General features: G+C 37.9%; 1 protein-coding gene across 3 annotated transcripts in view; it reads right to left on the bottom strand.

The window, feature by feature from the left end:
* LOC129751445 (uncharacterized) overlaps window positions 1-16,782 on the bottom strand; it is a 561,460-nt gene that overhangs the window by 15,723 nt on the left and 528,955 nt on the right. For all 3 annotated transcript variants that reach the window (XM_055746966.1, XM_055746964.1, XM_055746965.1), the window contains one exon: window positions 2,098-2,320. In XM_055746966.1, the coding sequence (XP_055602941.1) occupies window positions 2,098-2,320 (223 nt within the window). The remainder of the gene's footprint in view (window positions 1-2,097; window positions 2,321-16,782) is intronic.

The following is a 16,782-nucleotide window of genomic DNA, read 5'->3' as shown; positions in this document are numbered from 1 at the left end:
ATTTGTCTGTCTGTCTGTTTCCTATAGACTGGACAACTACTGAACAAATCGATTTTAAATATGGTATGTAAGAGTTTTTTTTGGTCGGAGATGGTTTCTTAAGTTCTTCCAAACCGCTCCGACTTAAAGAAGGGGGGGCTTCCATACAAAATCTCTAAAAATATGACACAATTCAAACTATTTCTGGAAACTAATGAATCGATTAACGTTAAATTTGGTTGTAACCATTTCGAAGACCGAGAATGGCTTCTAAAATACTTTCAAACCCACACAAATTAAAGGAGGGGGGGGGGGGCTCCTATACAAAGTTAATAAAAATATGACACAAATCCAAAAATTTTAATTTTAATATTCAAATATAATTTAATTTAAATAATTTACACAAACTTTAATATTTCCATAGAACGGGTAGCAAAGCACACCGAGTCAGCTAGTGTCATCATAAAAGTTGTAGAGTTTTACAATTGTCACACCTCTCTCATACAAAGTGGGTCTCGAAACTCGGTCCAGAAAAAAAATTAAAAAGCATTTCGTTTATATATAGTTTTATTTATGAAAAAAATGTCTTTCGTTTTCGTTTCAAAAATAGAGCTTTGGTGTCTTCTGCAAAGTTTTTTTTTAAATTGATTGATCTACAACTTTTAACCAAGATGTCGTTGTGAGAAGATGGTAAACTAAAAAAATAAAAAAAAATATCTTACTCCAAGGTGATTTGAACAGGGAAAAAACAAACATGTGCATTTTTAAATAATGAGACATTGCAGAACATACTATTGATTGAGATCTTTTAACATCTAAGCCTCTTAAAAGCGCATGACCACGTTTTTCGAGTTTTAAACCACTGTGTGTTTTGGCTCCCAGCTATTCATTCTTTCTAAAATTTCTTACTTTAAATCAGAAAAGTATCAAAATCCGGAAGATTGAATTTTATTCGAGTTTAATTTTCTCTGAAAGATATGAAGAAAACAGGAAAAGGAAATCCAAATCTCCCCCGCAGTTTCACTTGGACTACTCTCCAAACCATCGTGTGAATATGATTCGCAACCAAATATTTGAAAAAATCATATGATTTTGCAATCTGTCGCAACAAAAATAGTTGAAATTGAGCATTATTTGACGAAATGGCATGCATTTCAAATTGATTGTTCTGGTCGGGGCGGTCGAACATTTTGACGCCTTATTAACAGAGATGAATACCATCCATAAAAATGTTATGCATTAATAACTTTTTTATCTTAACTTTTATTGAAATGCAGTCGTCGAATGAAACATTTGTCATAGTTTAAGCTTTATGAAAAATTGTATTAAAATAAACACGATTAAAAATTGATGAAAAACTTGATTTTCATGTTTCTCCCGTCTGAACATCCCATACAAACTTCAGGCTCGTTGAACGACCCCTTCCCGTGGTCTGGCCCAAATTTGGCGTGGGGCCTTGTGCTAGGCCTAGGATCAATTTGAAGCATGCAGCGCATAACTTTTTCAAATGACGGGTTATTTGGGGCACTCTATTGCTTACTGTAAATCAGTGCTGGTAAAATTTGTTATAACCAAAACCACAAAATACAGACCTAGTCCAATGTAAAAGTTTTTGAAAGGAAAAATGGTTATGTAACGCTGAGCTTACCTCCCCACCTTCCCTATGTCACATATCGTAACGTTCGAATTCACTTCCTTCCACCCTGGGAGCGTTACGTAAATAAATGGATGCCCCCTTACCACAGTAATTGTTTTAATACTTTCAGGTATCACATAAAAGAAATTTCTCAAAGTAGATTTGAAAATGAATGAAAAAAGTGATCAAAGTTATCCTACCTTACGGTATTAATTTTTCCATAAAATCTATTATAAACTCACCGCTTTAATGCTGATAATGTGCATATTAGTAGTTTCGGCGACTGCCATACATAAATAATCATTATCATTTCGGTGTTCCCAAAAGGCACACGAAAAAAATAAAGCAAAAGCCTAGCCAATTAAACCGTGGTCGTGATAACGATCTCCACGTGACTCCAACGCCCACCCCAAGTCTTTTTTCGCTAAAGCCCCCTCCCTCGGGGGACGTGAGTGACGACGATTATTTTTGCACCAACTCACCTCAATCGATACTCCTGCATGCTGGCCTGATATGACGGGGGTGGCGGCCGATGCTGGAACTCGGGATACAACAGTCCGTGGGGGGTGCTTCCACCTCGTCCGCAGGGTCTCCGGGAGCAGCGGGCCAAATCCACGGTCGAGCCCAGGCCTAGGCAGGGAGGCGCTCCAGGAGCCGTCATTCGCCAGGCTGCTCCACTAACCGTCACCAGGATAACTCCGACTCCTATTTGAGAAGAGAAGAAGAGAGGAGAAACAAAAGATGGCAATTAAAAATTATCTGCCACTGTTTGCCGAGCCGACAGTGCTGAAAGCAGAAGATGGGGCTAACAAGAACGCTCCCCAAGGCTAAGTATTCGATCTAATCCGGTTTAATGAATGGCGCATAAAATTGAATAATGAGCATAATTGCTCCAGAGTGGGCGAAACAATTCCCGAGAAATTATAAGCTGGAAAAAACGGAAAAATGGTGGAAATATAGTTTGCTTTCTTTTTCTTCATGGGAAATGGTAGGTTAGAACGACAGGCTTATGGCTCTTGAGATATTTTTTCTGTCTTCCCAAACTTCTGAACGGTGTCCTTGCTTATACTCAGACAGAACGTCGTTTTCTTAATGGCGAATGGGGCAGCGTACGGTGTTACTGTTTACGTGGGAGGAGGAGCTACCCCTACAACACTAAGAGAGGGAAAGTTTTTTAATTAAGATGTTAATTTACGTCTTCTTGCGAGGGGCGGTTCTCATACTTGGGAGTTAGAAGTGTGAAACAACGAACAAAGATGAGACATGGTTGAATGTGATAGCTGCTCGAAGACTTTCAAACGCTCGGAATCGAGTTGAGGGTTCCTCGTTTAAGTGGACTTTAATTGCTTCGGATAGTTGCTTGCACTTTTACGGATTATTTTCTCGGGTATAAAAAAGACTGAAAATATTGCGTGGTATTAAAAAAAAGAAAAACAAGAATTTAATCAATTGATAAACTTTCAAAAAACAACAAATAAAACATCAATATACAAAAATGTTAAAAATGGCGGAAAAGTCGAAATCAACGCAAATCTTTGGTGAGAAAATAGTCATAAAATTTAAAAGTTTACACAAAAAAAAAAACAAAAACAAAAGAAAACCATTGACTTTTTTCCCATTTTTAGTTACTTTTGATACTGTGGGCTTTCTAGATACTTTTTGAAGCAAAATAAACCCCAAAATATTCAAAACATATCGATTGAGTGATCGTTCTTTTCTGATTAAAAGCAGTAGATTTGCACAATAAAATGGAATCTACGGATTCATTCACTACACTAGTTTACAGCATTTTTGAACTAAGTAAAATGATGACCACTTTTAATGTGAAATCGGACGTTGAATCCGAAAGTGATATTCAAAAAAAAATTCATCTGATTTGTTTTTTGAATCATGCTCCAAATGTGAAATTTTGGAAAAATTAAAAAACTACCTATGTACTAATATTCAAAACTCGAGAAATACTGCGTGGTAGTATGATGCTGTGTAAGTATTTTTTTTCTACGTAATCAGTCGGACATCATCCTGTAGATGGGCAACATCGAGCCTGAAACCGGTCGATAAAATGGTAATTTTAGTTTTTTTTCCGTTACTAAGAACGTTAAGTGCCGTGTCCTTTTAAACGTCGTGTGTTATTTGTGTAGTAGATCTTACGTTGGCACAACCAACTAAAATGAGTACTTATATTCAGGATCCAATATCTCGGACTGAAAAATTATTTTTTGTTGTCAATGTAAGACTCGATAACTATGGGCCTTAAATGCCAGTTACAAAAAAAAGATTTGATGTAGTTATTTATCAAAGTCGTTTGAAAATTGCAGAAGTTATGGTTATTTTACTATAACAGTAATTTTTGCTTTTTTGATTAGAACTTTGGGACAGCATTTTTGGTGTCTATGTTTTAAAAACTGTTTTTGGAAAATTTTGGTGTTCTGAATTCGAAACATTTGACAGATTTTGTCTATCAGCTCTTGTTTTATTGATATGGCGAGTGGAAGTTTTGAAATTGATCGGTTTTGAGTAAAATCGATCATTGATAACGGATGAACCTGCATGAAAAACAAAGACTGATTATGAATCTTTTTTTGTCATCCATTCAATAAAGGATGCATAGAAATACATAGCTTTAACCCATTCGAGACGGAGGCCTTTTCACGACATTCGAACTCATAGTACTTTACTCTTAGATAAGTTTTTTGTCGTTTGATTTTCATCAACACCATTTTCCAATACATTTTGCCTTACATTTGAGGATTCCATTAGTATTTGAATATTATTTTTCCGAGCAATAGTAAACTCACTATGAAAGATTGTCCAAACAAAGGCACAAAAATTCCATTGCACACACGGTGTGCAATCGGTCTCGAATCGGTTAAAAAACTAAATTCTGCAAGTTTAAGAAATTTAAAAATTACAACTTTTTCTGACACCGCTGAAGAAACTTCTTCGAGTCTTCGAGTATTTCATATGAAAATTTTTAATTTATCTAAGAACTTTGTTGAGGACTGTAAAACAATTGGACTTCTTGATGAAGAAAAATGTAAGACCCAATTTGGGTAAAACTTTAATAAAAATTTTGTCAAAATTGCAGTGTTTTGCAAAATTGGAAAAAATAAACAACAAGAAAACTTGTTTAACTTTAACTCAATAGTCAAAATGAATTGAAATCTTCAATTTGCAAATTTTTAAAATGTTCTTCAGTTTTGCTTCAAAAGTGCACAAATGGATGAAATAAACTGTTGTCCATTTTCAAAAGTTATTTAAAAAAAACAAGAACTGCTAGAAAAACGAAATGCATATTTAGAATAAGTCTAAATCAGTTCCTAAATTAATTTAAATCAGTTCCTAAGTACTTTGCACCTCGGAAAAATACAATTTTTGTAGCCTTGTGTAATCAAACAAACTGCAGTGTACTAATCTTGGTATATGTAAATTAAACGTAATAAATCTCACTGGTCCCTAGCTTAATTTGATTTTGCGTTGCAGAAGGTCACGTGCCAAATTTCAGCAAGAACTGACCATGGGAAGTGGTTGCCTTGACCCTCATGGGTGAATGGGATTTTAGATATTTTGCTTGGGAAGCAAAAACACTGGTTTTTCATCAATAACTTTTTTCTCCACTGGCCGATTGCTTTTATGAATAATCTTCTTAAAACCTAAATTGAAATAATGGAATTTCAAATCTGTTCCGAGAGATTACCGTTAGCTTTCGCATTTCGTCTAGAGGCTTATCTGAATATAATAAAGAAGAGAAAGACATCAACAATCAAAAATCATAACTAGAAAATTTGTTCATGAAAAGTAGGGCGAAAAGTAGCACGTTTAATTTCGTACCGATTTGAAAAAAAAAGTTTATTGCAAAAATGAAATCTCTGAACAACGAGTTGAAAAGTCAAATGATGATATCATTTCATTTTAGAACATCAATGAAAAATGTTTTTGTGTCCCGGTTGTTTTTTTTTAAATTTTAAACTAGCTGATCCGGTGTTTGCAACACATTTTAAAAGTATTTTAATTTTAATCGGTACGTCAAACTCAAATTTCAAAATTGTTTCTTGAAATGAAAGCTGCAACTTCCACTTCGAACTACAATACTAAGAAGATTAATTCTAACTTTTCAAAACCTTTTGTTGAATTTGTTTTTGAAATCATTTTTTCAGTTTTCAAATTAGTACTCTGCCTTTATTTGCTTCAAAAGCAGCAGTTATGCACAATTGCATATTTTACTTGTATGGAATTCCCTTCCTCTTCCCCGTAAAATATAGAATAGGTTTCGAACTAACATAGAAACATGTTTTGTAACTGAAAAGCATCACATGCATTAATTGACTTTGATTGCTTTATAAGATTTCAAGTTATGACAAAAATATATAAAAAAGCCACCCCTTTTTTCTCGTCTCCCGCTTGAAAGAAGGATAGATGCCTTGTTGGAGTATGAGAGAAATTGTATGAGATTTTTTCCCCTCTTTTTTCCTTTGTTAGATAGAGGGGTCTCAAATAATCATAGGAATAATTTTCTCACCCTAATACCTTCCCAAAAAAAAAAAAATTAACTTTGTTTTGCTTGATAAGGTTTAATTATCAAAAAGGATTGGAGCATTACTCCTCCTTTCTCATCTTCCCACTTTAAGGAATAAGTAGTATCAAACATTTATAGAAACATTTATCATTTCCAATAACCCTCATTTGCCTAATTTCTTTCAAATATGTAATTCCATTCATCATACAAGTATTTTTCATCCTCAAATAGCCTGCCATGCCCAATTTAGTTCCATTTGCTTGATCAACTTTCGAATTATGTAAGAAGCAGTAATGTAAAAAAAACTATGAGAACCCCTTATCCAATCTCCCTCTAGAAAGAGAGAGGGATCTAAAATCTACAATAAATATTTCTCGTACCAAAATACTCTCCTATATCAAGTGCAAAATTTATAAAAGGCAAAAATTCGGCCATTGAATTGTATGGGATGCGAACCCTCTTAAACAATAATTGGAGAGGTTTTTCAAAACAACAAATCATCTAGCAAAACTCGATTTATATCATTTTAATGCATATCACTCAGAAATGTTTTGATAAGTGTAAAGCTTTATGTTGGTTGAATATGGGATCAACCCTTTACAAAAAATGGAAGGAATCTTTATTACAATAATACAATAAATTATCTCATAAAATAAAACAAATAAAAATTACCATGTTTAAAAGGCGAAGGAAATTTCAATACACTAGATTTTCCACAAAGTAAAAAAAAATGTAACAAACCTCATAAAAATGATTGCATGTATATTAAATTAAAGGCTCTCATTAATTAAAATGGGTAGAGTCTTTTAATGCAAAAAATTTATTTTATTTTTTTATATTTTATTTCAGCAAAACTTGTTTACCAAATCAATAAATCATCTCATAAAAACAAAACGCTTATGTTTATCAATTTGAATTGAAAATATTTCAAAAATTGTTCAAATTTACCATGTTTCTATTTATTTGTTTAGAAGCCCCTTTTACAAAAACGATTAGGTTACTTGAAATAATTTAATGACAGCAAAAACTTCATTTGCTTAATTTGATCATATTCGTATGAAAATTTTTCGATTTTTCTAACATTTTACTATGTATTTGTAGGAGTCCCCTCCTTTTCCAACATAGTTTGTTTTTTTTTTTAAATAGAACTGCTCATTCAAATATAATAACACCTGTCAAGCAACATAATAAATCATTTAAATGTGTTAAAATATGTTCGTATAGAAAATTTTCTTATCTAAGTTTGTGGCATATCGGCGAATTGAAAATCTAATTAGAGAGCAATTAAGACAGATATGAAAATTGATAGGTGGAAAGGTCAAAGCTAGAGCGCTTTGGGTAGAAGAAACGAATAGATGGTGAAACTGTGAGCTAGGGCATTGTTTCTTATCGACAGCATGACTGCTTGTGTGATTCTTTACCCGGCACCTGCTGGCTGTTTGTAGTAAGTGACGAAGAAGCCACATTGCTACCCACAACCAGCTCAGATGGGTCGAACACATGAGGTTGCGTTCGACCTGGCAAAAAATCACACAAGCAGCGCTCACAAGTGCTGTTTTGATTGCTGAACCAATTCTATCGATGCGTGCTACTTGTTCAGGTACATCAGATGGTTGCTACTTATTGTTTTTCGCATGTTATCCATCCGGTGCCTTACTTTTTCGCCAAGTGCCTCGTGTTGAATCGTGTTGTTATTTGTTTTCCCATTTCCCCCTTCTTTTAGCCATTTGATTTTGTTATCTTATTTTGATCGCCGCTGGGATATATTCTTATCTAAGTTTGTTTCGCCGATATGCCACAAACTTAGATAAGAATATATCCCAGCGGCGATCAAAATAAGATAACAAAATCAAATGGCTAAAAGAAGGGGGAAATGGGAAAACAAATAACAACACGATTCAACACGAGGCACTTGGCGAAAAAGTAAGGCACCGGATGGATAACATGCGAAAAACAATAAGTAGCAACCATCTGATGTACCTGAACAAGTAGCACGCATCGATAGAATTGGTTCAGCAATCAAAACTTCAAAACAGCACTTGTGAGCGCTGCTTGTGTGATTTTTTGCCCGGTCGAACGCAACCTCATGTGTTCGACCCATCTGAGCTGGTTGTGGGTAGCAATGTGGCTTCTTCGTCACTTACTACAAACAGCCAGCAGGTGCCGGGTAAAGAATCACACAAGCAGTCATGCTGTCGATAAGAAACAATGCCCTAGCTCACAGTTTCACCATCTATTCGTTTCTTCTACCCAAAGCGCTCTAGCTTTGACCTTTCCACCTATCAATTTTCATATCTGTCTTAATTGCTCTCTAATTAGATTTTCAATTCGCCGATATGCCACAAACTTAGATAAGAATATATCCCAGCGGCGATCAAAATAAGATAACATATAGAAAATTTTATAAAATCACTTGTTAATTATTAACATTGTGTCATATATTATGTTATCTTTTTATGGGAGCCCCCCCCTCTACCAAGTCTAAGGGCTCTAAAACTATTAAAGAAACCATCTCCGGCCCCAAGAACCCTCAGATGCCAAATTTCATGTTAATCGGTTCTGTAGTTTTTGAGTCCATAGGGAATAGACAGACCGACAGACAAACATTCATTTTTTTTATACAAAATGTTCAATAATTTCGAATAAATTAAAATAACTGTTATTCAAAATCAACTGAACAGATTTTTTTTTACTCAAATGGAAATGTAATTCAATAATGGTCAATCACACCTATTGTTTAGGAAATTTTTTACCTTAAACCAACCATAAGAAAGCTGACGAATTTTAAAGAAAGTAAAAATAGGTTTCCTGTATTTTTTTTATTCTCGACGACATGTATGATAGAACTAACCAATCCAAGAGAGTTATATTTAAAGGGCAAGGCACTTTTCATTTTGAGCCAATATTTCCAAAAACCTGTATTATTCTGTGTTAAAAGACTTATAAAAATAAACACTACATGCAAAATTAGCCAAAAAATTCATTAATAACCAATATAAACTTAAACAAAGTTACAAGAGCACATATTTAAAAATTTTCAACTATTTATGATGTGCAATTATTCTTTGCTTAATCACGTTGATAAGTTTTTTGATGTAAATCAGCGAGCACGTAGCTATTTTTTCGACATTTCACACATAATACGCAAAAAATAGATTTTATATGACACAAGTTTAGGAATTCTGTACTTGTTTATTCTCGACATAATCAATGATCATGAAAATTTTATCAAAGGAGGCAGAACAAGTGACCTGTAAACTATTTATTTTGGTCAATGAATTGGAATTTATGCCTGTACCAGTACACTCAGAAAAATACTATTATATATGCCATAAGATTCTCTTATGAAGTGGCGCCATAAGAATAATCATTGAAATTCATAAGATTGTCTTATGACGCGAATGGATTCTGCAGATGAACACCTTCTTCAATGACAGGTTTTTGTTTTTCATAAGAGGGTCTTATAGAAACAGGATATGTCACGTTTGATGAGAACAATTCGAAACAATTGATGTTAAAACACTTTTATTTTATTTTTCGGCTTTTTTGTTATTAATTACATACATTTTAGTCGCCATCAGCAGCACATCAATACCCGTTTCCAAAAAAGTTGTTCGGCCGTATCCGGTCCTTTTATCTTGTGTTTTTTTCCCGATCAACGGGCTGAAAAGTAAACAAATGACAAATTTGAGTTTACAAATATGTTCAACGTTTACTAAAAAAAACTTCAATTCAAACTCACCATTTAGAAGAATAAAACTGATAACTCCACAATTTCGTTAGACGGTTAAAAATGACTGATGGAATGAATGTGTTCAATATTTTTTCACAATGCCGTCTTTTCTATTTTTCATAAGAACTTCGTATGAAAATTGAAAGGATTTCATAAGACTCTTATGAACAATTATTTTACACCCTAAAAGGCGCTTTATAAGACGTATCTTATGAAAGTTATAATAAGGATTTGCCTGACTGTAGAAAAAAGCTATTATTTGTGAGATACATCATTGCTTCATGTTCAGACACTAAAAAAGTTTATTTTCTAACGGGCTTATACTTGAAAAAGTAGATAAAAACGTTCAAAAATGCATTTTAAAATTTTATGGCAAAACCTGAAAATCAATCTCTGTAGGGGCATAATGAGAACCCCCACTGGAGTAGTATAAGCACCATAAATCCGGACACGATGAGCATTTTCATCCGTAAAATCTAGCGTTGAATTCAACTCGACGAAGTCAACTAAATTATAGAGCTACCCCAAGTAACATTTAAAGTTTTATAGCTGCTACAAGACCAAGTTTAGGTTCATAAAAGGCTTGAAGGGTCTTACAAAACAGTCGGTGTTACTTGGGTACAGCTTGACTCGTTTCATCTGACATTTCAGCCTATTGGTTTGGTGTAAGAGAGGTAATCAGTGGACTCGAGTTCAATTTTTGTTCTAAGTGCCATGCCAGTATGGTCAGTTATTTTACTAAATCAGGAAATAATTATTTACTTAAACTATTTTTTTTACTTTTTAGTTATGATTTTTTTAAATAACACAGCGTATCGATTAAATTGTAGATTGATACATAAATTTAAAAACACGTCAAATTTGTTTCTTCAAAAAACCTAAAGATTTTTTTTCTCGAGGGATTTTAAGCTTCGATGACTTATACAATCCGAAGAACTAAAACATAATTCTAACATGTATGTTTAACTGATAATTTTGTGGCAGTGACCTTCCAACAATGTGAAAAGTACATTTCCTAGCAAAAACTTAAAATATGTCCACAGGAAAAGTTGGAAAAAATGTGAAAAAAAACTAAACATAACCTTTCAACAAATAAAAGCTTCCAAACCGGTGGCATTTCAGTTTTGCCATTCTGCTCTTCCGTTTTTCTTGCGCAAAAATCCCTCTCAACCGACCCAACCAGTGGTTCATACAGTGGTGGTGCACCAAACCAAGTGTGTGTGTGTGCTGCTGTGAGAGTGAGTGTGGAAAAAGTTCATTCATAAATCATAAACCTAACCGTAACGTGAGATTTTTTTGCCGGAGCCGGAGAAACGGAAAAGAAAAACATTGTCGTAGGGGAAAAAGGACTAAAATGTTGCCGAGAAAAAAACACACAAAAATTTGCACCGTATGTGTGCAGCAGCAGCAGCATCTGGTGCGACAAAAACTGCATTTCACGAATGATGCTGCAGGAGAGAACCTGATGGTCGGAATTCATCTTGGAGAGATCTTTTAAAGTGTTTTAGGGGCCAGGTGGAATATGTTCTGTAAGGTGTAATTTAGGGAGATTTAAGAAAAAATTTATCGCTGTTCTATCGATCACACTTTACAATCCTTAGTTCCCATCGGCCGACATAAAACTGATTGCAGTTGCAAAATCGCAATGTTCACAGCCGTGGGAAAGCTTAGAAGTCACAGCGTCCAACTTAGATCTCTCTGTCAATCGAACCCGGCCGCTCTACGTGATCGATTTATTAGCTGAATATTGAATCGTGCTCAGCTGAGATAATATAAAACGATTTCTCGATTCGCAATATGACACATTACTGTCATTTTTGGAGCGTGTGGGAATTTGCGCGACCCGAGTTTGTTGGCCGATAGTGGCAGTTAAAAGACGATTGAAGGTGTTCAACTTGGATCTACCAGTCCACCGGTGAGGAATTTGTTCAGTTCAGAGCATTTTTCAACGAGTTTCGATGATGATTGGTCATAAAAGACGATCTCCGTCCTAGTCTCTCTGATTGACCGCAATCGAGTGCGAGCCCATCCATAACTAGCGAACAGCTATGGTAATTTAACGCTTTGTTACAGGTCATTTATGTAAATCTCGAAGCTAGTGTATACTGTATCATATTTATATAATGCAATAACCCGCTCAAAATGGAATCATTTGAAAAAGGGAATATATGTCGTTCCATTTTTTAGTATTCAAACGTTGTTTTTAGAAATATTTTGTAAATTCATTGATAAAGAAAAGCTTTTCAACATCCTTCAAAAATCGATAGCCATTTCCATTTGCAAATTTAACTTTCAGGATATTGCACTCTAGAAAGATAAAAGAAATCACGTAACGAAACCGCCATTACTTTTTTGCTATCATCCGTTCCCAACTTGTTAACGATTCATGGAAATTCACCTGGGAATGCCATTTTTATTTTCGTTATCCCATCAGAAACGATTTGCCACATTCCGCAAATTGGATCGAGGTGCAGTTGTTTGTCGAGGAGGGAAAAGCACTGGAACCACCATGTGAGTTTGCAATGCAATTCGTTACTCCTTCTTCCCACAAGAAGGAGGTAGCCCGTACATAAACGTCCTGAGAATGAAATTTCTGATCCCAAATAAAATGGCACTCTGAAAACTGCTAAAGTGTTGAAGTTAGACTGGGTGAAAACACCTAGCTACTCCTCGGATCTCACGAGAGAAATAAAAATTTCAATTGGTTCAGTTTTATGGCAATTTATCGGGACCGAATCAAAAATTGGGTCGAATAAAGAAGTCGTTTTCCCGTGATTTTGATGGGTTTGTCCATTTATTGATTACATTTACAATATCCCTGCAAATAACTTTCAAGGTATTTTTAAGTTTTTGGAACATTAAGGATTTTACAAAGAGAACAGACATGCTTTTGCAATTGAGAAATTTTTACTGGTATTTTTTTCCGGCAATCGGATTTTTTTTCCTAATACAGGAGATTAAAGTGATATCTCACTTGGAAGATTGATAAAAACAACAATAACTCGTCAACGGAACGAAGTTCAGACCAACTTGCTTCAAACTTTTCAAGTTTTCCAGCAACCGAATGTCATAGGCCGATGTTATCATTTGGCATCAACATCTCGCCTAAAATTCCGTTGAGAAAAGCAGGTTGATAGCCATTTGACGAACAACCATATCGAATTCGTTCGCTAAAGATAAGATGGTCTTAACATTCTTCAATTTGGCAAAAGAAGCACAGATTTACCAGAACACCAATATTGGGAAAACCCATTTGTGACCAATCGAGCTTTGTAACGACCATCTATTTCACGATGAACACTAGACTGAGTCGATTTGGGGTCATTTTTGAATTTCTCAAACCCTGGGGTCTAAAAAGCTTCGATTCAAAACTCATCCATGATTTTTTGCAGAATTTTTAAGTAACATTTACATGTGCACAGCAAAAAAAAAATGTAACTATTGACGATGTAATTTCTGGGGATTACGGATTTCTGTTGCAATAATACATCTAGATGATGTACACAACTCAAATACGTCGTGAAGTGTAATATCATAACCTTCTATGTGATATCGCATCAAGTAGTCAATGTTTTCCTTTGATGACGTTCAAATTTGATTTCATTTAAAAAATTAAGAAACGGATTACGGACCTCAGCTGTATTTGTTTGGCAAAATTAATCAAAAATATAAGCAAACCAACAGCTTGAAAAATAATTTAATTATTTTTCATTTTTTAAGAAATTTGGCCTCTATGGATCATCGGTACGAAACATATTCTTTGTCTCCAAACAGCCGGGTACATCAAGACAATGTGAAATAAGGTACATTTTGCGTCTCAAGTTATGTGCAGGTACTACCTACAACACACTTTTTCGAAGGCCTGCATTTCGATGAATCCCACGGAAATGTGAGGATTTACGCGTATGCTCCCATTAGAATAACATTTAATTAGGTGTACATGGTTTACAATACTGAACGGTGAACTAGTGAACGGTAGACAATGTGCAACTCGAGACCCAACCTTCGGGTAGTGGTCATATCACCTCTTGTCTGCAACTCCGATTCTCTACTTCCCCGTGGTGCCAGCTGAAATGCGAGCAACCTTAGCGGAGATCGAGTACCCAACCCCGGTGGATGCTTTGGTCGCATGCAAACTGAGTTAGGGGGCTTTGTACGCATCTGTTCTCCATGTCAAGGGCGGCGAGCGGAGTGCAACAACGTCCTGGTGGTGTTCGGGACCCAAAACAGCAACATCACGACGGTCCTCCTGCGAGATAGTGGGGTTAGCTGCGGGCCTTGCGAGCCCGTGACTACAAAAAACATAAGCAACGAACAACGAACAACAAATTTCGGATGGAAATCGGCAAAGACTCACGCGACGAAAAGGGACTAGCAATTGGAAACTTGGAACATGGAACTGCCGATTTTAAATTTTGTGGACAGTACCCATGTGCTCTCCAACGAATTGAAGAGCCGCAAATTCGACATCGTAGCGCTGCAGGAGGTATGCTGGAAGGGCTCCACGGTACGAACGTACCCAGATGGTCGTGCCATCTACCAGAGCTGCGGCAACACACACGAGCTTGGAACAGCTTTTATAGTGATGGGAAAGATGCAAAAGCGCGTGATCGGGTGGTGGCCGTTCAACTCACGAATGTGCCGGTTGAGAATCAAGGGCCGGTTCTTCAACATCAGCATCTTCAACGTGCACAGCCCTCACCTCGGAAGTACCGGTGACGACAAAGACGAATTTTACGCGCAGCTGGAGCGTGAATACAACCGTTGCCCCGTCATCGGGGATTTTAATGCTCAGGTCGGCCAGGAGGAGGAATTTAAACCGACAATCGGAAGGTTCAGTGCGCATCAGCTGACCAACGAAAACGGCCTCAGACTTATTGATTTCACCGCCTCCAAACGAATAGCCGTACGTAGTACCTTTTTCCAGCACCGCCTCCCACACAAGTACAACGCAATCACAGATCGACCACGTTTTGATTGACAGCCGGCACTTCTCGGACATCATCGACGTCAGATCCTGTCGAGGCGCCAACATCGAGTCAGACCACTATCTGGTGATGGTGAAGATGCTCCCAAAACTCTCCGTAGTGATCAACACACGAAACCGGCGCCCGCCTCGGTTGAATATCACGCGACTGAAGCAACCTGAGGTCGCGGCAGACTACGCGCAATCGGTCGAAGCGGCGCTGCCGGCAGAGGGCGAGCTTGACGAAGCCCCTCTCGAGGACTGTTGGGATACCATCAAGACAGCCATCAACAGTGCTGCGGAGAACGTCATCGGTTATGTGGAGCGATCTCGACGGAACGACTGGTTCGACGAGGAGTGTAGGAGGGTGATGGACGAAGAGAATGCCGCGCGGGCGGCAGTAGTGCAAAGAGGCACCAGTCGAAATGTGGAAAATCACCGACAGCGGAAGAGGCAGCGAGTCCGAATTTTCCAGGAGAAAAAGCGCCGCCTGGAGGAAGAGGAGCTCGAGGAGCTGGAGCAGCTGCATCGTTCCCAAGAAACACGAAAGTTCTATCAGAAACTCAACGCATCCCGCAAAGGCTTAGTGCCGCAAGCCGAAATGTGCCAGGATAAGGACGGAGGCATCCTGACGGACAATCGTGAGGTGATGAAAAGGTGGAAGCAGCACTTCGATGAACACCTGAACAGCGCACATGCAGGAGATCAATACGGTGGGGGAAGGTACATCGCCGGCGTAGCCAACGACATAGAGGAGCCACTCCCAACGATGAGTGAAGTTAAGAAAGCCATTCGCCAGCTGCATAGAAACAAGTCGGTTGGGAAGGATGGCATCGCAGCTGAACTCATCAAAATGGGCCCGGACAAGTTGGCCGATTGCCTACACCGGTTGATAGTCCGGATCTGGGACATAGAACAGCTACCGGAGGAGTGGAAGGAGGGGGTAATATGCCCCATCTACAAGAAGGGCGACAAATTGGACTGTGAGATCTACCGAGCAATCACTGTCCTCAATGCCGCCTACAAAGTGTTGTCCCGAATACTACTCCGCCGCCTAACGCCACAAGCAAACAGATTCGTGGGAAGTCATCAGGCCGGCTTCATGGAGGGACGGTCTACGACGGACCAGATTTTCACATTACGGCAAATCCTCCAAAAATGCCGGGAGCACTAAGTCCCTACGCACCATCTATTCATCGACTTCAAAGCCGCATACGACACGATCGACCGTAACGAGATATGGAAAATCATGGACGAGAACGGTTTTTCCGGGAAGCTGATCAGACTGATCGAGGCGACGATGGATGGAACGCAGTGCTGTGTGCGGATTTTGGGTGAATTGTCGAGTTCATTCGAATCGCGCAGGGGGCTTCGACAAGGTTATGGGCTATCCTGCATGATGTTCAACGTGGCACTAGAAGGTGTTATTCGACGAGCGGTGGGCGAAATGCGGGGCACGATTTTTAACAGATCCAGTCAACTTATCTGCTTTACCGATGACATTGATATAGTCGGCAGATCATCTGCGGCGGTGGAGGAGATCTACCGCAAACTGAAACGCGAAGCAGGAAGGATTGGGTTGATGATTGATACGTCCAAGACAAAATACATGCTGGCCTGCGGATCCTAGTCCGACCGAACCCGCTTGTCTAGTAATAACAAGGTCATGATCGACGGCGACGAGCTGGAGATAGTCGAAGAGATTCGGAGGCGAATTATCAGCGGAAGTCGTGCCTACTATGGACTCCACAAGCAACTGCGGTCGAGAAGACTTAGCCCTCGCACGAAGTGTAACCTGTATATGACGCTCATTAGACCGGTTGTTCTCTACGGGCACGAGACATGGATATTGCTCGAGGAGGACCTGCGTACACTAGGAGTATTCGAGCGACGAGTGTTAAGAACCATCTTTGGCGGCGTACAGGAGAACGGAGTGTGGAGGCGAAGGATGA

The sequence above is a fragment of the Uranotaenia lowii genome, chromosome 3, assembly GCF_029784155.1.
Source record: "Uranotaenia lowii strain MFRU-FL chromosome 3, ASM2978415v1, whole genome shotgun sequence".
NCBI lineage: Eukaryota > Metazoa > Arthropoda > Insecta > Diptera > Culicidae > Uranotaenia > Uranotaenia lowii.
The sequence above is the reverse complement of the archived record's forward strand: the minus strand, read 5'-3'. Positions and strand labels throughout refer to the sequence as shown.